The sequence below is a fragment of the Cuculus canorus genome, chromosome 12, assembly GCF_017976375.1.
Source record: "Cuculus canorus isolate bCucCan1 chromosome 12, bCucCan1.pri, whole genome shotgun sequence".
Lineage (NCBI taxonomy): Eukaryota > Metazoa > Chordata > Aves > Cuculiformes > Cuculidae > Cuculus > Cuculus canorus.
The window spans coordinates 14,275,849-14,301,573 of NC_071412.1; the positions used below are offsets into that span (position 1 = coordinate 14,275,849).

Here is a 25,725-nt window from a genome sequence, read left to right on the forward strand (position 1 = left end):
CACCAGAAAAGAAAAACATTTGGATCTGACTTCTGATTTTGAATTGACCCTTGGACCTTGTGCTGGAGCTCTGCTTATGGTTGAATTTCTCCCATCAAACCAAACAGAAGTTATATATAACTTTTAGAAAGTCACAATGGTCTCATCTGCAGAGTGTGGAAATACCATCTCAAAAAGAGTGTCTCTAGGTCTTTGCCAAGCATAGGAGAACAGACAGCCCCCAGAGTCGGGTAGGCTCCACTTCTCAACACTATTTTCAGGAGAGAATGTTCAGAAAACAGCTCCTGGGAGATTTTCAAATTTAAGGGGAGTTTTTTAATGAGCGATCTCTTTCCCAGTCAAACAGTTTCAAAGAGACAACATTAAAAGCAATATGCCTGTGACTTAATAAACCCACTGACAGTGAGGACCATACAGGGAAGTTCTACAGCTCCATGGGGAGCACAGTGGCACACATCCAGCCACCGGCTTCAGTTTATCCAGAGCACAGCTCTGCAGGGGTTGTACATTCAGAGCCATCCAACAAACAGTATTTGTCATTGTAAACTTATCACCTTCATAGCAGCTGCTAATATTAATAAAGTAACAGGAAGAAAGTAGGCACAGGTAATACATAATTCCAGTAGAAGTGAAAAATGTTTTCCATGTTATTACTGGATAACAGTGAGACCTGACTCGGTACGTGGAGCATCAATGCATCTGGAAATCCTGCTCAACCTCAGGCAAGCAAAGGCTCCCAGCTTCTCTATTCTCCCTTGGCAATACTCAGAGAAACAACTGTACTGTATTCAGCTGGTATCTGTTCTGCATCTTTTAATTTAAACAAAGCCTCCTAACAACAGAGAGACCACTCATCCGAGTTTCTAGTGTCAAGGTAAGCAGCCCTCTCAGCTGCAGTAAAAGCTATGCTCTACGAGGCCATTCACACGTACAGGCATTACACTGGACAGTGCTTGTCAGATCGGACCTTGGGACAAGAATGCATGTTGCTCAGCTTATAACAAATGGAATGAAAGGCAATGGGCACTGTAGTCCAGCGAACACGCTGATTATATTAATAAAACGAAAGCTTAAATTTTGAAGCTAATCCTGGGCTATCATTTATAAAAGTTAACAGGGCATATTTAATTTAGGAATTGGCTAACGCTTCTCTTTCCACCACTGAAACCTCATAAATGAAATATACTGGATTGCTGCCCAGTGCGGAAATAAAAGTTATGAATAATGTTTCTATCTCAATCATTGTCAGTGCTTTAATACTCCTAATTACTTTAAAAAGCTAAATATTCAATATAGGAAAAAACTTCTTTTTATCTTCACTTGCAAGATTACTGCAATTTAATAAGAGTCACTACTAGAGGGTAGTTGTAGTCCAGGAGGCTGTTCTGTACTCTGACATCTTATCCTCTTCTCTGCAATTTACAAAGAATCAAGTGCTTGTTACTCTGTGTATGCATGTGTGTATAAATGCACACATCTATCTGCCTAAGTTCATGCCGGCACACTATTTTTTAATTATAACTATTTTTAATTTCTCTAAGTGCCTATGACTGAGTCTAAACACTAACTGGCGCTTAGGTTAAACACATCTGTTACTAAAAATAACAAAAGGATAAAATGAGTTAATGAGATTTTCTACAATATTTCAAAATCTAATATATTATTTTTCTCTTTAAAAGTATTGTTATAGATAGATACTTATTATGCTATGCTGCCCCACTTTTCCCTTGTCTACATGTCAGTTAATTCTGAAAGGCTGCTTCAAACCCCAAAGCAGGGCCTTTTTTTCTGTCCCTCCTTCCTCTTCTCTCCCTACAGCCTTTTCTGCTGTTACTGCGGAGAGAGACATCAGCAAAGCTGTAGACAGAACACCAGTGATTTGGCCAGAGAAGAGTCTGTCCCACTGACTCCAGCCTCTGGAGGTGTTCACCCCCAGTCACGTTTATCTTTTACTCTCTTCTAATGCCTCCCTTTATAGATCTCTCTTATGTTATCTTTGCGCCTGGTAATGGTGCCTCTCTTTTTAAAGATCCCAATCAATTTGGGAGAAAGGGAGGAAGTAAAAGCAAAATGAAACATTCATTTAGTAAATGACTCACAGCATCTTTCTTGATGCAGCTTTATTTACTTGCCTGGTGCACAAATAGAGTGCATTTAACAAGCTGGTTTCTGTTATGTCAATATCGTATTGGGCCCGTGTTACAGAACAGCGCTGATGTCTGGTCTGGGAAGAATGCTGGCTGTTTCATTCCAGCAGGAACTAATCACATAGACTTAAACTTATCATTACCAATTAAGAGAGTCTGACATACACAGCTTCTCCGTTTGAAAGAATTCAAAGCCTCAAGTGTGAATTCATTCCCTAGTAAAAGGTGCAGAACTCCCACCTCTACCATATCCCAGCTTCTGTTAGAGTGTGGATTTCAAGCCAGAGGCAGAATCTGGGCCACATGAAGAGTCAAAGGCAGAACTCCCACTGGCTTCAACAGGACAATGATCCTGTCTAGAAAGCGTGCTTCCCAAAGTACTCCACAAAGCACATTTTGTGCTTTTAAGAGAGAAAAGTTTCATGATAGAGCTCTATTATCTATACTGGTATCCCAGGAATAAGACTGAAAGCATTAAGAGAATCCTCCACTGCATTTAACATTTCTTCGCAAAAGCAAGCAAGAAAGGTAAAAGCCATTAACATAGGACAGGGTATTATCACATATTAATTGTTGCAAAAATATCCAAAAGACAACCTTCATTTTTTCACTTAAAGCATCCACGTTCTGCCATTACTCTATTCGAGGCCTTTTGGTTTTTGAAAGCAGCACATTTCTTTATCACTTTTTTGTACTCTTTACTCACCACTAGAGCAGTCAGTACCTCCCCATCCTGGTTCGCAGTGACACGTGTCAGGAGAGACACACCTTCCATGCACACACTCCTCTGTGCAGAGCGCTGGTAAGAAGAAAGAACACACAGCATTGGAAACATAGTAAGTGGTTAGTAATCGTACACCGAACTATGCCTTAGAGAACAATATTTTGTTTAAAAATATTAAACAAAGCAAACACACATGAATTACTTGCAAGATTTAATTAATACTAAGCGACCAAAATAAAAATCTCTTGACAGTGATAAACTCATTTGTCACTTCAGCTCTTTGTAATGCAAAACTCTAACAGCAGAAATTACTTTGGGCAGCAGTTTTGCTTCAGAATGAAATTCTACCAAACTGACATTATTATATTACAGAATATCAGCTGCTTCTATTGCACTCAAGCTGCTACTTTTCATAAAAGAAAATGGAGCTCAGTTTCAAGTGTATTAAGATCCAAGATAGATTTGTAAAAAAGAGCTCAAGGAAAAAGAAATAATTTTATGACATGTTGCAGCAGCTGTAAGCGCATCCTTGTCTTTTCAAGGTCATCAAGTTTTGCATAGCTATAGGGCTCTGTATCTTATTTGTCCACTTTTGGATTATTGAATGTTCAATATCCTCAAGTTTCAACTATGAAAACCTGGTTGGGTTTACTGTCTCACTTGCCAGTTGACAAGAAATACAGATGTGGTCCTTCTCTTCTCCTTAAGTAGGAATAGCTCATGGTTTCAAGTCTTTTCTTCTCCTGTGCTGCTTTGGCACCTGACCCACTTCCCAGTGGATGCTGGTATGCCCATCATATACCAACAAACGTGGAAAATACTGAATAATTTACTTAAAAGGTTGAACCTTACTGCTCACTACCTTATTAGTAGGTACTGCTACCATTTCACCACTCAGAACATTGTGTGTCAGTGATGCAAACTGGATGATAATATAATAAAACATATATAACATAATTTCAATCTAGACTAATATGTATGAGTTATTAACAAATATGATAGTGGCAATGAGATCGCTATAATAACTTACACATAATACGCATGCATATCTCACATATGTGACTACAAAAGTCTTATTCCAAGACAAAGATTAACTCATTCCTGTCTAAAACAAGGTCAGCAAAACTGACTTGGGAAGTAGCTTTGTATTGCCAAATGAAAATAAAGCAGCCAGGGAAGTTTCTGAAAGTTGCGCTGGGCCTGCATACGAGACACCCTTTTGGTTCCCTGCTACCTCTTGGGCCAAATGTTTTCCATCAAGTCGTTTATATTTGAATGATTCCTGCTATATTTGATCCTGCTTGGACTACTAGACTCGATCACACCTCAACTCTATACTCAGGCCAGCATCAAGGGCAACGGAAACATTTTGCTGTCTATTCAGGTTTGGGGTTCTTGTAGACTAAATCCACTAAGCTATTATAATATATTTAAATCCAACATCAAACTACAAGTGAACTTTGAATAATTCTATCAGATGAATCTTCCTGCTCTTTATCCATCAAATCACACATGACCAGCAATTAGAATGTTGTCTCATTATAACAACTGCAAGATCTTCCTAGATTAGTAATTTCCCTTCTAGGTTTGCTGCACGTCAAAAGTGCGATTTATTCTTATTTCATATCTTGTGTTTAGACAGTATTGCAGGGGCTATGAAATATTGATAGCTAATTCTCTAGTCACTAATTGTCCTAATCTTTTGTGCATTTATTTCACTTGAGTTAAGGCTTCTGAAGACAGCGAGGCATCCCAGCCTACAGCTGTAAGATTAATTCAAGACAGAGTGGTAGAAAAAACAGCGTTTTCCAATAAAGATATACATACCCTCATGTGATCATTTGAACATGGCTGGTTATCTATGGCAAGGAGTCCACATCAGAACAGCCACAAACTTATAATCTGCTATGAAAAGTAGAGCATACTAAAAGATGTACAATACAGGGGGAAAGGGATACTTTGAGAACTCTGCCCCGTATAGCTTTATCTAGGAACATGATTCTCATTGATGTCTTTCTTACACGCCAGTTTTAAAAGGGGTGAGGAAATCAAACCCAAGATTCTTCTGTTCCCTGCATGGACATTTACAATGATAAATCATTCTTACACATAAAACATACAACTTTTTATCCTTTTAACTAGGCCATGTTCTCAGGTCAAGGCATAACTGAGGAGCAACAAGGCTGATGGTGAACTATTTCTTCCCTCTTTCAAATAACAAAACTGCTCCTCATTATGGGTCTGAATTGAGTGCATTTAGCCACACAAACAAATCACACCTTAAGTAAGTTAACATAAATGTGAACAATAACTAATCAAGACTTAACCACTTAACCATTTACTTAACCACTTGCATATAGGCAGAAGTGCTGTCTTCAGCAGGAGCACTCCAGTCCCTCAGAATAGTGCTACACGAGACTCACAACCAGACTCAAGAGAGCATCCCTCGTGCTAAAGCAAGCACTGACATGCAAAATACAAAAATGTACTATAGAGAAACGCATCTTTTGGTTTAAGTGTTTTGAAGTCCTGCGCAGCTGAAGATGACAAAGTTTAATAAGCAATTAAAGAATCAAGTAAGGTAAACACAACCTTAGAACCGCAGCTTCTCTCATCTCTGGTCAATCACCTTACTAAACAAGCAGCCCTGAGCTCACTAGCATATAAGGATTTAAAGCTGTGAAATTACACAGCACTAATCCCCTAGGTGGGGGTCACAGAAATGCCCCTTTTTTAAAAGAGCAAGCTTTCATTTTATTCAAGGAGGCAAATAAACTGATTCCTGCGCTGTCTGATTTAAACCAGACCTACACGGGTCCATACACAGGTCACATTTTGGTACCACTCTAAAGTTTTACCATAGCAAATAAAATGTTGAATTTCCTCTATAAAAGGCAATTCTTGCCTTGCTCTAATCTTTAGAGTTTAAATTAATTTTTCATTCTATTAACATTCAACATAATAAGATACAATGGTCCCCAAGGCATTCCTCATAATACACTTTGTACAGTGGTTTGCAAATGATCTTACAAGTTAATGGAACTATAAAAATTACTTACATATAAAGGTCAAGAAAAATAAAGATAAGTATATACTTTCTGACACTGTCCTGTTCAAGACTCAGCTAAAGGCCCCTGGAGTAAAGAAAACTTGTACTAATGCAAGGAATATAATTCCTCCCATATAAGAGCCCAAGTAGTTCAACTTTTGGAATTCCAGACTTTTTATGTCTGCATTTTCCCTTGACCAATTCTCCTGAACAATCCAGCACCTCATTGATCAGCCCATTATTAGCATTCTTGGCATGAGTTTAAAATCAGTTTGTAGTTTGATTCAGCCTGGTAATAAAATGACCTACATCAAAGCCCTGCCAGAATGCCATCTTTGCAGCAATGCGTTCAGCATGAGTTATTTGGCTGTGTTCAAGGTCACACTACAACTGCGCCTTATCATGGAATAAAGTCAACCAAAGGCTTGTGTCACAATTCATTTGATGCTTATCACTTGCTTTATAATTATAAACAGGGCTTTTTTTAATGTATAAGGTCAATCCTCAGGGAAATAGACCTAAAGATGAAATTCTTTTCACACTTGAAATGACTGCATCGGTTTCTCTAACAGTAGCGCTTATTTAATTGTTGCCCTGAATTTGCATTTGGCTGTATTCAATGGGCTGTCTGGGTCTCCTCTCTACACCAGAGCGAAACAGCCAGGATAATGATATTGCAGACTATGCTGTTAAGCAGAGCAGCCTCTTCTGCCTGGAGAACATTTTCAATACAGTTACTTCAGCTGAACGGCATCAGTTACTTTGTCCTAGACAAAAGCAGCCACAGCCCAGGGATCCAGAGCTCCTCCATCTTTCTTGGTGTTGCATTCTTCTATAGGGACCCAAACTATGACTTCGGAGGGTTTAACCCTACTGTACTATTGCTGTTTAGATGCAGTAATACCCTACTCATCACTACATTATCAACCCATTGACTTCTTATACTCCATTAAGCAAGGTAATTAACCCTGCCACAACCACCACCTCAGCCTCCTTCCTAGGGGTGAAAGTGCATTCAGAGAAGATTTTCATCCTAGGGAAGCAAGTATGGAGTGTTTTAGCTTGGGATGGTTTTGTTCGCTCGACCAAAATTCTAACTTGTATATTTATTCCAGAAAAGGCAGACTCAAAAAACTGTGTCTTGTGGTCGTGATAGAATGTGGTAACGCTTACGGTGGTCCTCGGAACCTGGAGTTCACAATCCAACAAGTTCCATTCCCCTCCCACTTCAGCCAGTGGACTTCATTGTGCCAGACAAGAAAAATATCTTCAAAACAAAGACCATTATGATTACAAAGCCTAAAGGAACCCAGTGTAGAATGCAGAGCACAGGGTTCATGAACTGCACTCATTCATAGCAGCGTGTGCCACTCCAGAGATGTGCTGGAATGTTCTGTACAAGCTAGAGCTTCCAAGGCTCTGCGGGCTTTCTGTTCAGGGAGTGTAGTGCAGCCAGGAGGTGACAGAAAGCATAAACAAACGCAGAGAGGTTACAATAATGGAAAACATTGCTAAAAGAAGACACAGTTTCTATTATATGAGAGTACAGACATAATGAGAAGTTCAGGCGCTCTCCTAGAACTATACAGAACGAGCTGGTCTGTTCTGACTGCACGTGTGACAAAAGGACACTGTCCCATGACTGCAAGATCTTCTAAATACCTGTGTTTTCTATACCCTACCTTAGGCAGTCTCTGCCAGTTTTTCTTCACTATACACTGATCTCACCCAAACTCTGACCAATTTCTTTTATTTGCTGTGAACCACAGGTACACCTGAATTCTTTCCATCTGTTGCTGAGATTTTACCTTTAGCTCATCCAACTAGTTTGCTCCACGCATGACAGTTATTACACCACACAGCATAAATTAAAAGGAAAAAGTGATGCTTTCCTTCACTATTTAACACGTAATCCTGCAACAAGTTGGGTCATTTTAGCACATTCTTCCAGTCCCTCATGTCACTTTTAAGGGAAAGAATAATTCTGTCAGGTGAAACTGCAGTTAGCTCATGGCCAGTGGTCTCAGATAATGTGGAGATATCAAAGAAGATGAAAAAAGATGAAGATGCTTGCCCCTTATCCATTAGGAATCTGTTCACTCAGGGCCACTCCGGTGTTTCCATCTTAATATACTGGCCTGAATCCAGGCTGTGCTGAGTCTACGGTATTAGCCTCATTAGCTAAGCCTGTAGTCAGCTTTTGGCTAGATTCGCTCAAAATGGGCTCAGAAAAGGGAGGTTTGAGAGCAGAAAAAAGATGACTACAGCTAATGCACATCTAGGAAGGTTTTCCTTATTCTTAGATTATTGCTTATTTGCAGAAAGGAAGATTCCCTCTCTAAATCACTGCCTTTCCGTCAGGAATCATGCTGATTAGATGGTTTTCTCCATAATTGTTTCAATGAAGTGGGATAATAGTCACTTGCATTGCTTAATGTCTGTTTCTGTGGTCATCACTCAGGATACATCCATTAATTTATCACCTTGGATAGCACTTTAATGCAGGGTTTAGCAACTTCAATAGATGAGGACATCTCAAAGCCTGCTCAGGCTTCGCAGAATTTATTGTTTCAGTGTATGGCAACCCTTGCTTTTCATCTCCCTCTTGTTACCTAATGAAAGTACTAATAATAAAATACAAAACCAAGGAGATCAATGTGAGCAAAGGAAAGACGAGATTGACACAGATCATACACAGCAATGGGTTGCAAGATCAACTCCTTCTCCTGTAGGTTCAATTCCATTACATTTTTTGGCAGATTTGGAATTAGAGACTATGCATCTCTGCAATTAGAAGAGAATCAATGGTCTTTCTCATCGTCTGGAACATGGGGAGTCTCTGACCAGCGCCTTAGTGAGATATTGATCTGTGCAGAGTAGCAGCTAGGTTGTGTTATCCTCAGTCCTGACACACTGCCAAAGCTTAGGGAGTCGGCTATGCCAGAGACGATTGTGAATGTCTAAAGTAAAAGAATTGAGAAGATACATTTTGAGGATTTTGTCTCCTCCCAAGAGCAGAACCTGACATATGTCAGTGTTATTGCTGACAAAGTATCAGCAAATCCCTGTATGAATTCGATAGGAGATGAGGATTTGTTAATAAGCATAAAACCTACGACAGTTTCAGCCCAGATTTCTATTACCAGATAAACGACAATCAGAGACGCTGATGACTAACGAGAAGGTGAACACTGGGACTCACACATTCTTCTCACGCTGAGTGGCTCAGCCAGATGACATGAGCTAGCATACAGGTCCTGAAATAATTCCAGCTAGACCTCAGGGTTTCAGACTCTCAGGTCCTCAGAGGAGGAATGTTCACAGTTCACTGATTACTGGAGAATCTGGCACTAAGGAGAACCTAGTTTGCATGTTGTAGGCCTTACTCTAGGGAGGGATTAGGGAAGTAAACTGTGCCGGGGAAGGTCAAGGCAGAGAGGAGACTGCCACTTTTTCTACCTGCCCTGAGAAATAGAAGACTGGTGGAACGCTTCTGGAACTGCAGTCACCTTGGTTCTGAGGAACAGCTGAGCTGGAGCAGCACATCCTGAGACAGGAAAGGTATCACACATCAGTGACCATAAAATAGTGCCAGTGACCGTGACAGAGGAGAAGGTTAGAGCCCAGCAAAAGGAGAAGTCGATGGCAGTCACACGTATAACAGACTCTTTGTGTCATTGTGATGCCCCATTGGCTTCATCTGCTCTGATGGAGAGATGGAATAGGAGATAGTACTGATCATTTAATAAAGTCTGAGGGACAGCTGAAAAGCAGCCTCCTTGTAGCAGCAAATATCAGAAGAGCAGAACTGGGGTCAGGAAGCTGAACCGCTTTGTATTTTTGGCTGCGTGAATAACACAAGAGCTTCACAATACTTCAAAGCACAAAAAGAGAATTGTAGGAAGGCACTGCAGGACTCGACAGTGAAGCGCACCTGCCTTGCAAAGTGGACAGGTTACGAGGCTGGGTAAAAGTAGCTCTGATCCATTAGTTTGCAGATAAAGCCACCACCAAGCTCTGCCAAGATGTACGTGTGCACAGACGAGAAGCAGTTTGAGAATCCCGGCAAATTCCACAATGAAGAGAAAGCATCTGTCTAAGGCCTGACTTCAACTGATTCGTGACTAACGTCACACAAAGGGAAGGCCTCAGACCAAGGTCATGGATGACAGCGTACGCAGTTCTCTTACTCACCCTCAGTGCTCCGCAGGGATCAGGAGACACAAGAACCTGGGCTTCCTCTATGGGAAGAAGAGAGAAACTCCACCTTCAGGTGAAACACTAACCACGCTAAGGTAAGTCACACTCCACATCACCATTTCCATGGCTGAGTCTTTCTCACTGCCATCACAGAACGTGAATCTGAGCCCATTGAGAGCCCCTTGGAAATCAGCTAAATATTGATACTTGTTGATCATTTAAGGCCTGCAACGGATTTTATGCATTTTCTGTCACTGCTTCAACTAGAAATAATCATTGCATTCTGCCATCTTGAGAGTAAAGACTTACACTGAGATCAATTCTGCTGATCAATGTTTGAATACAATATTATTCTGTGGGATAATTTTCAGCATTTAACTTTTTCTGGTAAAAGATTTCCCATCGCCTTACTGCAGAGTTCAAAACAATCATTATCACTAGTTCAAACTGTTAATGAGTTTAAGAGAGATCCTGAATCAGCAGAGCAGAATCCATGACCCAGGAAAGCTTTTCCCCTCCTATGCCCTGTCTCCTCCTTCCATTTGTGTAAATTGACCAACTCTTTCCAGCAATTTGTAGAAAATACATTTTCACTCATTAATTTTCTACTGGAACTTGATTCATTCAACCAGCAAACCTAATGACAATTTGCCTGCAAATTGTGCTTTATATTGCATCTTTGGAAAGGGCCCTACTATCTTTACCTAAGTAATGTAGAAATATTAACAACTGCTCTTACACATTGTCTTTCATTCTCTCTCTATATGATCTAGCAGAGCTGACTCCACTAAAACTAAATGCAATCACACAGTATTTGTCAGCAGGAGGTTCCAGGCTTTTTGAGGACGTAAGAGGGAAGAAGCAATTCTCCTTAGCCAAAAGCAGTGAAAGTATTTCCCAATGATTCTGTTCTTGAGAGGAATTCTTTTTGGCGCCTGAGGGTATGAAATGCTTGACAAGCTGAGGAACAGAGGAGAACCTCCTACTAAAATTAAGATCTGTGGCCCTTTCTCCTTTCCTGCCAACACAAATGGAGAAGTAGCCAAACCAGAAAGAAAAGCAGGCATGAGCTGATCTACCAAACCAGCTCTGATGTCAGGCAGTATTGAACTGCACTCAGCAGGCTGCTGGAGGGATGACTGTTCTCCACTCACTGGTATGGGTATGTTTGCCTGCAGTCTGGGCTCTCCTAGGAGTCGTGTTGGAATGGAAAGTGAGACGACAGTTCCAAAATATAAAGCTAGAAATTAGCTAAAAGTAGCAAGTCAGAAATAAACAAACATTTCCACCCTAAAAAGACTGGAGGAGTGTACGGTGCCCCACACCTAAGAAAGGCGATAACTACATCACAGATGAACAGGTAAGGACTCGTACGCACATGGCACATCTGTATGACACTCGCCAGTTGTGGGATGGCATTCATAGACAAGTGAGCCTCACAACAGAACTTTTGCTAAAACATACATTACTGCTGCCTCTGCTTTCTTTCTATGACTGTCACTCAGAACAAGAATTTACAGGTTCCAATGCTGACTGGGAATCTGTTTGAGTTAAGCGTTGAAAAAGGAAGCATGTAGGATAATGTCAAAGAAAATCAGCTGTTACCAAAAAAAACAGCATTTATATCAAGGGCAAGATTCTCAGACATACTACAGCAGGCAGTGAGAGACACGTGAGTAGCACTTTGGCCTAAACAGTCTCCTTCAATAATCAAGCCATCTTGCCTTGTTCTCTAGAAATCGCCTCAAAATTACAGCACTTCCATATCTTGCTGCAGGTTTCCCACTCAGGGCATCAAGTGAACTTCTTTGTGTACAAATTCCATCCTAGTACAGCTCCATTGAAATATTTATTCTTGGATCTGGTAGCGCTGCCACACGTCTCCAGCTCTCTGATTACTGATTTGCCCTGAATTGTGGGTCTTATGCCAAGAAAATCCTATTTTCTGTCAGTAAGTGACAGAACTCCACTGCTGATTGATTTTCATAGCAGAGAGTACGTGCCGTGTGTAAAAGCGAGGAGGGGTGCATCAAAAATGTTCCTAAAAGATAACAGTAGATAGATCAAGGCATCTAGACTGCATGATACTTTTGGCTACCTTTGCAGAGCAATGCAACGCCTAATAAAACTAAATTACACTGATTCCCCTAGATTAATTTCAGTCGTATAGTACATTGAATAAGCTATTGATTTTCCAAACAAGATCTTTCCTCATTCTTATTCCAGATTTCATCTAGCCAATATAACAAAAATCCTTCTATTTCCCACCAAAAGCAGATGAATATGAACAAATTTCTAAGGCAAACCTGTTGGTGAGGCCATGCCATTAGGCGGCGTGAGCTCTGGAGGGCCAACGCATTCCAGACTTCATTTCAGATCAAGCCACATGCTGCAACTGAAGGTCACCAAGACAAAATCACATACAGAGGTGCAGTCTGCTTGAAGACCATGTTCATGCATAAGCACATGGATTTCTGGGCATTGCAGTGACAAAAGTAAATCACAGTATTCAAGAAAAACCTTGATCAAAAGAAGGAAGACTTCGGGATTAAATAGATTGAAAATATCTCTTGATTTACTACATCAGAAAAAGTGCTATTTGCAGAAGTGAATGTCTATGTCAGACACGTTGAGCTTAAGATAAATTATTCAGAAATGTTTTGTGATCAAATCTGCAGCAGACTGAAGTTTCATGAAAAATTTCCCTGAGGAGCCTTAAAAAAAAAAATCTTTATTCAAGAGAAAAGCACTCACAACAATACACAAATATTAATTCTGTAACAGGAAGAGAATGGCTACATAACCAGTCAGAGTGTAACTGATTCCAGAGAACGTATTCATTGCTGGTTAGAAAAGCACTGGCTCTGAACAGCCTTTTGGATAGCTGATAAATACTTGTACACTGGACTAGATTATGAAGCGTTAACAGATGGTTTTCAAGCTATCGGCTGACAAGCTCCTTCTTTCACCAAGAACGATCAGAGGAACCAAAGATGAACACTGATTTACTGCCTGAGTCTACTGCAAATCTGACGTTGTAGTGCACACCTCTGCGCACTCCGGGAACCTTCAGTTCACTCCTACCAGCCACTGCACCCGCACTCTTCTTCTGGTTTGCCTCATGAAGAATTTATGCCATTTTGTTTCACTATCACCCACTCCCTAACGTAACTCATGTAAACGTCTCAGGAAAGTGCTTTGCTACACAAAGCCACAGAAAGAATCAGCACATCCATATGAAAGCACAACTCAATCCGCAAATCAGCTGTTACTTCAACAGCAACAGCAGATATTTATTACGGTTGGGGTATTAATACTGCTCAGAAATGCTGTCTGTCCACAGCTCTCAGCCCCACTGACGGGAACTGCAGCGTTCAACATCTGAGAAAGCCCATTATCCTGATGCAACAGTATGGTTTGAAGAGGAAGAAGTTACTTCTTTCCTGAAGTCACACAGTGATCTTCTGCGCCATTTGGCATCTTACTATTTTCACACTTTGAAGTGTAAATCAGTTCAACAAGAGTTGTAAATATTTTTTATTTTAACGTACAAGATCGCTTTCTACAAAGTCTGAAAATGTCTTCCATTAGAGAGACTACCTGTTGACACTAAGCCACCCTACTTTAGTAGACTATCACATATTCATCAGAAAAGGTTGCAAAAGCAACCGGAAATCCACAGAATAAGATATATTTTCCCACCATGAGACATCAAATACATGCCACACAAGACAAAGCTAACTGGAGACAAAGGAAACTACAACCTCTTTAAATTCCCACCCAATAAACCCACTCTCAACTATTACCCGGCAGATGAGAAACCAGCATCAACAAACACCACTAGTCTAGTAAGGTATTGCGTATGGCAGGCTCATGTAGTATTCCCAGCGTGAACATCATTGGTATTTTTAAGAGGGGCTGCTAAAAGGATGTAATAATTACAGACACACGTTCCAAAAGCTCACACAAAAGAAATGTATGTTATGCACAGAAAGATGCTGAAAGCCGTATACTTGAGCCTAACACGCAGCCCTTGGGAGAAGTTCAATCTGCCAAGGGCTTCCAGCCAGTCTCATTCCTGTCATAGAGCAGGTGAAGAGCGGCTGAATCGTAAGTAAATGCACCCAGGTAGCCAAATGCCTCCTTCTGCCTACACAGGCTGACATATTTAAGGCACCCACAGCTGCTGTTATAAACAGCTGAGAGACCAGAGGGTGGCAGGAGCAAGGTCTACAAACCCTCAGCCAGCCCAGACAACTGCCAACAACGCTGCCTTGTCCTTTCCCAAAGTGAGTGAAAAATATTCAAAACGAGCGGTTTGCATCAGCTTTCAAAGTAGTCTCCTGTCACTACTGAAACGAAGAGTTGGAAAGACCAAAAATAAACCAGAAGGAGGTTTTATGAGGATCATATTGAAGGGTATGTTTTATTAACTGTGGAATGGCTGCATGGCCATACCCAGGGTCTGCCTGAGATGGAGTTAATTTTCTTTACAGCAGCTTGGCCAGTGTCGTGCTTTAGAATTGTTACCAGAACAATGCTGATAATGCTAATGTTTTACCTGTTGCAGCGTTTGCACAGCATCAAGGTTTTCTCTGTTGCTTGTGCTGCTGCGTCCCCCAGTGAATAGACTGGAGGTGTTCATGAAGCTGGGAGGGGATGCAACCAGGCAGATGACCCAGACTAACCACCAAGATATTCCTACATCATAATGTCATGCTCAGCAATAAAAAGGCAGAGGGGCTTTTGGGAGATTAGCCATCTTTTGTTCACCAAGTGGCTGGTATCAGACTACCTCGGGAGGTGTAAATGATTGCCTGTGCACCACTTGGGTTTTTTCTCTTCTTCCACTTCTCTTTTGCTTATTAAACATTTTTTTACCTCAATCCATTAGTTTTCTTCCTTTTACTCTTCCCTTCCTCTTGCCCTGTCACATCAGGAGAAGCGAGAGCGGCTGCGCGCGTCAGCGAGCGCACAGGTAGCAGCGCTGACCCACAGCACCGTGCTCTGCTCTTACTGTATTGTATGCACTGCAGACATTCTCCTAGTGATATCGATTCATTTTATTTGCAGTTTCAATCTTGTAAGATGCCTAGAAATGGGGACGAGAGGTGGCTGGTGCTTACACCCGCCATGGGTTGCACAGCTCTTTTTTCAGTCAACAAGGAATCTGCCTTGGACCAACCCCCCACATCTGACTGACGGCTTCCCTGATGTCTCGAGTTTATGCATGACAGAGGCTGTGGAAGTGGGCAGGGGAAGGTCACAGCCAGAGGAAAACAGAATAGGAAACAAGCGGAAAAACGCGCTCTCTCAGATTGTGTATGTACATGAGAAGCTCTTTTTAAAGGCCATATAGATTTAGGTAACTCTTTTCTACCAGGCTTTAAAACTTCTTCAGAGCACAAGAGAAATAAACCTATTAAATGGGAAAAGGATATAAAGCAGTCGTCAAGAAAACAACTTCATTTTTTAAGCATGGGTTTCATTTCACACATCCATCTTCTTTCTGACCCTATTGATTTCAGTAAGTTAGCCCAGCTCTCCCCACGTCCAGACTACTAATGAGCTTCAACCTCTCTTTTAGGAAAAGTCTTCTGTGCCTTCATAATTCAATAAATTGCAAATGTCCTGCACGTGTATGTCCTGAAAACCAGTTTATCCCTATGTGGGATGGACAGGATCTTGGTTTTGTAAGTCTGTGCAAGGGAATGGACACCAGCAATGCAGGAAGGACTGAGCCATGAAGCTATTTTGGATTAGCACCAGTGCCTGCCACACCATTCTAGATCAGGGCTAACTAGTATTAACAATGCTCAAGTGTATTAAAGCAGGAGAAGGAAGAAGGGAATTTTGAAAAGGAATCAAGAAAATAAAGATGGCGGAGTGGGGATGAAGTAACTGAAGATGTCCATTCAAACCTAACAATACAACAGGCGAGGACCAAGCTGTCTTTGCTAAAAGTGAGCAAATTAATGGACTTTGCATGGCTCTCACTTTGAACTCAACAATGAACTCACATCTATGATTCTTGCGTCTTTCTTCTCATCCTGCTGAAGCTTCCAGTCATCCAGGCCATTAGCATGAATTCTACGAGCAGCCCCGGATCCAGTGCCTCCTTCTGTGTCTACGTTCCCAGTATTCTTTTACACTGATCCAACTGAGATTGCTGAAAGCAGCCAGAACAGCTTTTTTACTGCTACAGTAGCAGCAGTCTAAATCTTTTTCTAACTATAATGCCTGCATAATTTTTCCTCTGATATTTATTCAGCCCCTTGAGACATTATATAGCTCAGCATACTCTCCTTCCACCTTTAAGCTATTCTCATTCCTTTGTATGAACATTTTGTTTCTCTTCCTTCTACTGCATTTCTTCCAGAAGTCCTTCCCTTATTTCATTAGCACTACTCTCCACCAGCACCTCTGCAAATCCATCAGCATCCAGAAGCTGACTGTGAATATAAAATGATGGATGGGAGACGAGAATTGATTTTCTCACCTTCCCATTGAAGAGGTCCCTCCATTTTCTTTAGGCTAAGTAGTAACCCAGCGTCCTTACTCATGCCACAAAATGAACCAACCTACTTAAAAGGCGGGTCTCCCTCTTCCTATCCACATACTCCTGCCTCCCAAGATGCACAAAATGAATGAGCAAAGGTCTCTGCTGTGTGCAGAGCTGTGGCCTGCTCCCCTGGGTTCTCTCCAATGGTGTATTAGAAGTTGGGACGTGGCTCCTAGGCTACGCTCCACAGTACGGTAGCAGAAGGTGAATGCAGATAACCAGCTCTGTCACACCCTTCAGCTGCTTTTCTACCAACTCACCTCTCATTCAGTGGAAAACCGGGATGCCTCCCAGTTAACACCCAGTGGGGAAAACATTGCTGCTGCTACTATCACTGTGGCTACTACTGGAAGCAGAGTTTCTGCCTTCCTGTGCAAGTTTCCTCTCGGATCACAGGGCGTAAACTATTTTCCTCATATTTTTCACTGGATGAAGACATACGGAGTCATCCTAAACGTATGTAAAAGGAGAAATTTCAAAGCGTCTCCTACTGTCATTTCACCTCTATAATTAATAACGCTCTATGCAGAATGGCCTTCCACACCATTCTCTCATTCTCACACATCCCAAATCAGAAAAAGAATATCCCTCGATACACAGTATCTATGCACTGTTATATCATTTCCCTTAATTTATGTTGCATTATTGATGTACAGAATGCCGTACGTGAATAATGTAACAGTAAGGCTCTTACAGAAAGCACTCACACCAGCTTTAATGTCTGTCTATAAAGATAAGAAAAATATATTTTCTATGTCCAGCAGTTTTCAAACAATATATTTTCAAGTTACAGGAATGATCACCATAAGGATTTTAAAATTGAGGCAAGGAGGAGGAGGACATTTCCTCTAAAATGTTAATGAGTTACTGCCTTCTACAGTGAAAATAATCAACAAATCTGACATATGAACAAACATTATGAATATTCAGGAAGTTTAAGCCGCTGATTCAACAGTTCCTGAGAGCGTACAACTTTTGCACTGATCACATAAACTATTATTTTTCTTTTCATCGTAAGTACTCTCTGCTGTGGTGTTGGTGTGTTGTTATAACATATGCATTGAATCGCAAGCATTGTAATTCATCCAGATGGCAGGAAGCTCTGGAATTGTTACTCTTATGGTACAGATGTTTAACAATTCAGCCATATGGCTCCAATAAGGCAGCCTTTTCAAAGATCACAAAAACTACACTAGACATGCAGCCTTGTAAATCCGAGTGCAATCCCGAGGTACTGCAGAACACTCATACTGCTACAATACAAAACCATACATCATATTATGAAGTTGCCCTGTCTACTGGAATTACAGAATTTATGAGACATCACTGAAAATCCTGGAAAGAATCAGGTCTCAATCTCGCATAATTTCACCAGGTTAAATATTAAAAGAACATTGCTTGTTTGGTTTTGAATTCATTCAAGGTGTCGCCATGGGCTACCTGAAAGATAGGTAAATAACTACATGCGAATGTAATAACATCCCCAACCTCTGGCCTGAGCAAACTCCCAGTGCAGGTGACAAATTGAGATTCAAACAGCAAGACCAAGAATTTCTCTATAAAAAGATCTGTCAAAGTCAAGGAGCTCTGGTGATGGTTGTGTCAACTGTAATGCGGAAAGCTGAACGTTGAGAAACAATCTGACACCAATAAGATCTTGGCCAAGAAAGGAAAGAACCATGAAATGGTCAATCTATAACTCTACTGAATTTTGGCAGGTTTGAATTACAGATAAATGGCAGCAAATAAGATTGTTAGAACACTAATCCTGTCATTATTACATCCTGTCACATTGCATGGATTTATATGTTGGAAAAAGAGGGTAAGGTACAAGAGTGAAAAATAAAACTCTTAAAAGCTAAAATATCTTGATCTGAGAAGAAAAGTCAAATTCCTAACTTGGTGTTTCTTGGGGTTTTTTCCAGACAAAAATAGTCCCATATTCCTTTCCTCTGATGCTTGGGTCTTTGACCCTTTGTTACCTAGTAGAAATATCTCTTTTATATAAATCTGTAGTGCAAGAACAAGATTAAAATGGACAGACCAAACAAAGCAGCGGTCTCTCAGACAAAAATGTATCCTCCTGGTACACTGGGGATCTTTCTACCTGACGTATTCTTAAAGAGAAGTATTCAATTATCGTCTACTCAAAGGGTAAAAAAAAAAAATCACAGAAAAGCCATGTAATATTCCTTTTTGTGAGCAGCAAAGTATTCAGAGATTCTTTATCTACCACAGATGCTAATCTAGGCAATATAATTTTAAAATATCCTCAGGAAACCCTTGCAGTGCAGTTGAACCCTGTGGTTGTTTAAAAAAGGATTTTCTGCAGTTTATGCATGGGCCCTGCCAAAAGCTTACCGTGGCGTACAAAGTACAGTACACCATCGTTACTCTGATTTACTACCCAGACTGCGCTGTTTGTTTTCAGGGACAGCTCAGTGAAAAGCTCTGTCATGTATAAGAACATTCAGAGAAGGGGAATAATTTTACAAAACTTCCAGAATGGTGGCAACCATTCCTAAGACATCAACGGAAAAAAATGCAGATGTGCATCTGCAGCATTTTTCAGGTGGTATTTTCTGAATACTATTACAACCCAAAAATATTTCAAGCCCTTTGAAGGCCCAAAGACAACTTCATACCCCCAAACTGCTTAGCGTAAGTACTGGTGTGCTGGACAGATGTATAACTTGCTACTCAACAACGTAAATTAATTGACCTTGTGCCTGAATTCCACATCTTAGACGGCAGTAGCATAGGAAAATCTCAGAGGACAAAGAAGACACCAGAGAAAGAGTGGCTGAGCAAGAGGCTCTGGGTCAACCTGATCATTTACAACTGAGGGTAGATCTTATTAGACCTAATTCGTTTACTAAGTCCCAACAGGAGAACAAAGATAAAAACATATCTGGCATTCCTATAAAAAACTGAAATGAGAAGGGGAAAGATCAAAACAGTAGCTCAAAGCCTTCACTTCTGCTTTAAAAACCAAGAAACAGTCATTAATGGAGATTTAAACTTAGCCTTCTCTAGTCTAAACATGTCACTGTTAATTACAAAGCTATTTAACTTTTGTAAGAAATAAAGACTGCTATTAATGAAAGAAGAACCAATTAGCCTTTAATCTACACACTGTTTTTTAATCAAAGTTTCTTCTGATCATCACGCTCACTGCGGGATGTATTCTCTCCTCCCTGTGTTGTAGTGGCTTCCACGATTGCTAATGGAACAGATTTTAAAGGGCTGGCTGAGCGGAGAGAACACTCTCTGCAGGGCTGGAGCTTCCTTCCCTTCATGGCAGTGGGGCTGCGCAGGAGCACGGTCACCCCTGAGCCACACCGCCCTACGGCAGCACAGGCAAGCGCGATGATCTTCATGGCGACTCCTGACCTGCCTCTCGTAGCATCTGCCACTAAAGGAGCGGGCACTGACGTGTCTAGAGGAACGCGGGACAGGCTTACAGGACTGCATGTTAGAAAACAGCAGAAAAGAGCAGCGTAAAGAAAAAGAAATAGGAAAAGGAGGTGAGGAAAGAGGCAACAGCAGGGAGGTGCCACCAGGAATGAAAATGGAATTCACTGCTGACTGCAAAGAATGATGAATGGGAGAATTTGGTTGTTGGCACAGGAACATATAGAGCAAAAACAAAACAAAGCAAAAGTAATGGGACCGGGCTTGATGCATTAGAAACAAAAGAAATTACACAGGAAAAAGATCACATTAGCTAAATGTCGTGCCTTCAAACTGTTGGTTGAAAGGTAAGAGTTTTGATGGCTTTTGGGGTATTTTGTCATGACAGAGATCTTCATTTATGTCACTTCTCTTTCAGCGGCACTTTGCTCAGACCTCTCAGGAAGGACGACAGGCAGATAACGTCCCCGAGGCATGCACTTTGCATTTGTGACCAGGCAGATAATTAAATATAAGAACCTGACTCTTGAATGTGTAAACAAGCAAGAACGCAAGCATCATCTGTGCTGTGTCAAACCTGAAACTCCCAATCTGACCAGAAACCTGCACTCTGTTCTGCAGCAGCAAAATGTTGCTGTATGATGTATGCTGTTCTTTCTCCACCATATTAAAGACAAAATTTGCCTGCTAGCAGCAGAACTAACAGTTAATTATTAACCTTAATAATTATTCATATTAATAATAATAACAACATAACTAATTATTAATATTAACCAACAATTATTATTAATATTAACAAAGAAAGCACTTTAAAATCATTGTTAATATCCTCAAAGGCTCAGAAAGTCTGCAGAGATCTCCTGTTGCAGCCAGTGTGGCAACTGAAAGAACAATAAATTGCAGACAGCAAAGTGAAAACAAATATCTTCTGTGCCAGACAGGGGTGTGAGCTACAAAATTCAAGTTGGCAATAAAAGTATGTGGAACAACTGCTGATATGATACAGAAACATGAGAAATTTAAAGGTAAGTACAAACTTAACATTTTAGCAAAGACAATAGGTTACAGTAAATGTTTTTCAGGACTTGAGTAACAGCACTCCACACTTTGAAAGATCACATTATTACTCCTGCTGTAAAATAAGGCTGATTCTAATGCCTTTTCTCAAAGGGCCATTACTTTAGAGGGGCTTTGGACTATGAAAAACTAACTGTTTGGCATAAAGGTCATTTAAAACGAGATTAGAGTCCATTCCTGTTTTTGAGGTGCTCATCTATTACAATATAAGTACAACATAGGTACTCGGATAAAAACACCATCAGAACTAGACAGAAATAGCTTCAAAGCACTACGTCAAGACATTTAAAGTTAGCTGGATAATTGTCTGACTTTCTCATTTAAGTTATTCTATGGCGCTCTAAACTTGTCAATAAAATTTGGATTCTGATGCTGATGAAAACCTCTTTGAGTCGTTCTTGTGTCATAATCCCATTCTAACAAGACATAGACAAGAGCTCCCCAGCTCCATTCTCCTTTGGAACAAAGTTTAGCAAATGCATTGTGTCTCAGACTACTTGGAGAGCTGCAATACTGAAAATGCCTGACATTAACATACAGGACATTTTCAGCTAACAAAGCTCATAGGTCTTGTTGAAAGATTCCTTTTGCTTCTTATCCTCTTCAGACTGACCTTACACTCCAGAGCTTTTATTTACTTGCAGAGTGCAATTAGGATAAAGTTCTTCTGACGTTTGTGAAGCTTTAAAAAAAGCAAAATTATTGACAGGAACCATGTGAAACACAACGAGGTTTTAACTATTCACTTCACACTACTACTTAAATGAATGAACTATATAATAGTTATATTATAATAATATTTTTTTTTATATATATGAACTATATATAACAGTTAATTCCTACAAGTTTTCTGTGTTCCCCTAACTCTTCAACATCAGTGCACGCTTGCATAAATTACTCCCCAAAGCAAGGTCTGATTTGAGAAAGCACTCAGGAACCTGATTAAATCCCTCCCCAATGATTTTGACTCAAATTTTACTTAGGTGCTTGAAATGCATATACCAGAAATGAATTGAAATGTTCTGCATCTGCAGTTCTAACTGAAATCAGTGAGACCTGAAGGTTCTGAGCAGCTCTGAAAATCAGTCCTTAACATTACTACTGCAACATGTCTTTACTTTGTCTACAGCTCCTCCAAATATTACTTCTAATTCTCAGGTCTGAACCAAGGCTCTGTACATACGTATACAGTAGTCTCCGCTTTCATAATATCCAGGGCAGCACTGAGATCTTCGCCGATACATCGTTCTTAGTCCTCTTCGATATGCTGTTTTATAACTTATTCTAAATTGCAAGACAGAAAGCCATTTGACAATATTGAAAATCAATGCCTACTGTTAGAATCATATTTGTGTTAAATTATAGTAAGGATAGCATTCAATAATTATTTTAAAATGCATGAAAGCTTTTGATATTAAAAGCCACAATAAAAAGGAAAAATCAATACTTGTTTTGAAACTTGAAATACAACTTGTATTATAAACACAGCACTCATGGCAGTCAATCACTGCAGCCCTTCCTATGGCCGCTATCTTAAAACATTTCCCTGGTCCTAAAGGAAGGGCAAAGAGTTCCTTCATGAATAAATGATTCATTACTGCATATCAGCAAGGTCAGTGACCATCAACGGAATGAAGAGAATCTCCTACAGAGACCACTGTCGGTGTGCGACACGAGAAATCACCACAGCGGAAACTACTCTCGATACACAAAAGGCACAGTTAACTGCAGGTGACTTCCTCCTATTTGCTAACTCTTCCAAGGCATTAAAATCTTGCAAAATGACATTATAGTCCCAGTTCAGTATATAAAGTTTGTTTTCCCCAACAGAATCTGTAGTGCACAGAACTAGAAAATGTTAACCTTTCTGTACTATTTCAGACTTATTCATAGCATTAGCAATGAGATCGCATTAGAAAAGGAATATTTAACGAGAATATTTAACAGCAAACACTTCAAAAGAGCGTTGTTCACTTGAAATTACCTAAATTGAACAAAATCTATCATGCCTCACGCTACATAAATTGATCAAATTTACTCTGCTGCATTCCAAGCTGTACAACAGCCCAGGAAGCTCTGCATCTCTGTTCAATTCCAGACATCATAACAGAGAAGCTAAAAACCAAAACCCCACAGGCAGATTACAACGGGGCTGAACAAGCTCTTTGCTAGTGAACGCATGAAAGTTAAGGTACCCATCAGGTAAAACTATGCTGAAATATTGCAAATATTAGTGGGTCTTCATTAGGATACTTTTCTACTTGGAATCAGGATGACTATAACAGCAACATTTTGCAGCATGAGAAACGCACACTCTCTGGTATCAGCTTTCTTTCAGTGCTAGAAATGGACCCATCCTCATTTCACCACTTCTTCAATACAGGTTTGAGTGTGGTATTTCAAACATGGATCCATTTACAATTATCACTAACTCTCAAGCACACGATTCTTCAAGATAAAGAAGCTACAGGGGCTTCCTGCCATAAACTTGGATGTGCACTGATCACTTGGAAAAACAATTGGTCATGTTTGGTTGTGTAACAAATACTTCCAATCACAGGGTGGGGTCAATGGCAAGGATACGTAGTCCTGAACGGCCCCATAAAGAGTCTGACTGACATTGACCACACACAAATTCATGTAAAACTCTCTCTCTCTACTTCAGGCAGTGTCCCAGAATGCCAAACACCCTGGCTATTGTACTAAACACATCTTTCCATAAATAACTCTGTTGAAGTACCACAAAAGCTTGGATAAAGAAAAGGTTATGTGAGGAGATGAGAAAGCAAAATAAGTCTAAAGTACCCAGGTATTGGCTCTTACCTGTGTCGAGTGCACTTGAACCAGTTCAGTATGTCAGTACATCTTGTATAATAGATCTGATCAAATGGGTGAGCGTAAGATTCCTGTACTGTCACAGCGTAGCTAGAAGCAGACAAAGAAAGAAAGTGAAAGGCTGTTTGCTGCAACACAAAAAGCTTCAGTTCCCTGTATCTGCTACTCACATGCCTTCAGAACGAAAAATAATTACATCAATAATCCCAGGAACTTTGGGCCTTATTGAAAACCAGAACCGGGCTCCCTTCAACCACAGCTCTTCCTGAGCATTTTGGAAAAGCTTCTAACTTGGGCTCTATAGCTGAACTAAGCAGACCCATTTCAGCGAGAGTAACAATCATCCCCTTCTGGAAAAGAAACAACTACTCCTAAAATTCATGGTAGTCCAGAAGGTTAAAAAGGCGTCTGGTTAACTTGATAATGCAAATTTATCAAGGAAATAGGGAGGAAAGCACCTTAGTATTAAAAATGTCTCAGCTGCCGTCCTGCCTAGGGTGGTTAATTTTTGCATGTATCCCATAATGCTAATCCAAGCTCATGTTAACTCAGCACCGCTGCATTTTGCCAGCATGATGGAATGCCCACACTTCACTTTATGATGAAGCAGCATCATTATTTCAGATACTGGGTGCACCAATCAAACAGGATCATTTATAAAAGGCTGAAGAGTGTTTATTTTTGTGCTGCACAGACTTAATCCTTTTAATTTGTAGCAGAAATAACCTCAGAAGCATCTGAAAATTGCAATATGAGTTAACTGGTATCTAGATTTCAAACACTTTGACACACAGTTAGAATGGGATTCCCCTTTTGTACAAATGAATGGATATAAACAAGAACTGGGCAAAGTGATTAGAAATCACAGAGCTCTAACAAGGCAGAGAATTGAGCAATCTCCTTCCCAAAACACCACTTATTTATGCAACAGGTACTATATTAATTACTATGATTATATTTAGAGCATCAGGGTCACTCCCATGATACGGGAACACAAATCTCACTTACTTGTCAGTCTCGGTCATTTCAGAACATTGCATTGCCCTATAGTAAGTGTGTGCACTACTTACAGGGCTCCTAATCTCAAGTTCCAAGCTGGAAACAAGCTCTACTTTATCAGATCTACAATATCCTCGGAGAACATTACTCGAATCATCCTAGGCAGGGTTAAGACTCAGGAACTGGAGCCTCCAAGTCATTCATTGCATCAATTGTCTTAATCATCCAAGTGATTTCCTTCTCAGCCATGGCACTGCTGATGTGATTAAGCCCTGTGTAAGATTGAACCCATAAGGGAATACAAAAATATTTGCTTGGAGGGTCTGAATGGCTTGAAATCGAAGACTGGACTACTACTGCACTGCTTGTCACACCCCTTCTAGGAAAGGCAGGGTTCTACTAGGTGTTGCTTTTGCCCTCTATTATAATTTGCTGGGTTTCACAATAATGCTTTCACTTCTACTAATGCCAAAACGTAAAATATTTACATCGCTCATTATCAATGTAGAACAGTAACACTCACAAATCTTGATTATTATTTTATGATCCTGTTTGTTAGCCAGCAATTGCCCTAACAATCCTTTCCCTTTGATTTATTAACATCTAAGTAACAAAGTCATCTTGGTCAGTAAAACCAATCAATTTTGGTATTTAATTTTTGTTTCTCCTTGATTGGGTCTCTAGGTTGCTGACTTTCTTCAGACAAAATCAATATTTT

At 40.3% G+C, this 25,725-nt stretch overlaps 1 protein-coding gene across 10 annotated transcripts in view; it reads right to left on the reverse strand.

The window, feature by feature from the left end:
- The window catches only part of MEGF11 (multiple EGF like domains 11), a 291,395-nt gene that overhangs the window by 180,314 nt on the left and 85,356 nt on the right, over nucleotides 1-25,725 (reverse strand). For all 10 annotated transcript variants that reach the window (XM_054077403.1, XM_054077410.1, XM_054077406.1 and 7 more), the window contains 3 exons: nucleotides 23,997-24,098; nucleotides 22,357-22,457; nucleotides 2,854-2,946 (listed from right to left, as the gene is read on the reverse strand). In XM_054077403.1, coding sequence (XP_053933378.1) covers nucleotides 2,854-2,946; nucleotides 22,357-22,457; nucleotides 23,997-24,098 — 296 coding nt within the window. The remainder of the gene's footprint in view (nucleotides 1-2,853; nucleotides 2,947-22,356; nucleotides 22,458-23,996; nucleotides 24,099-25,725) is intronic.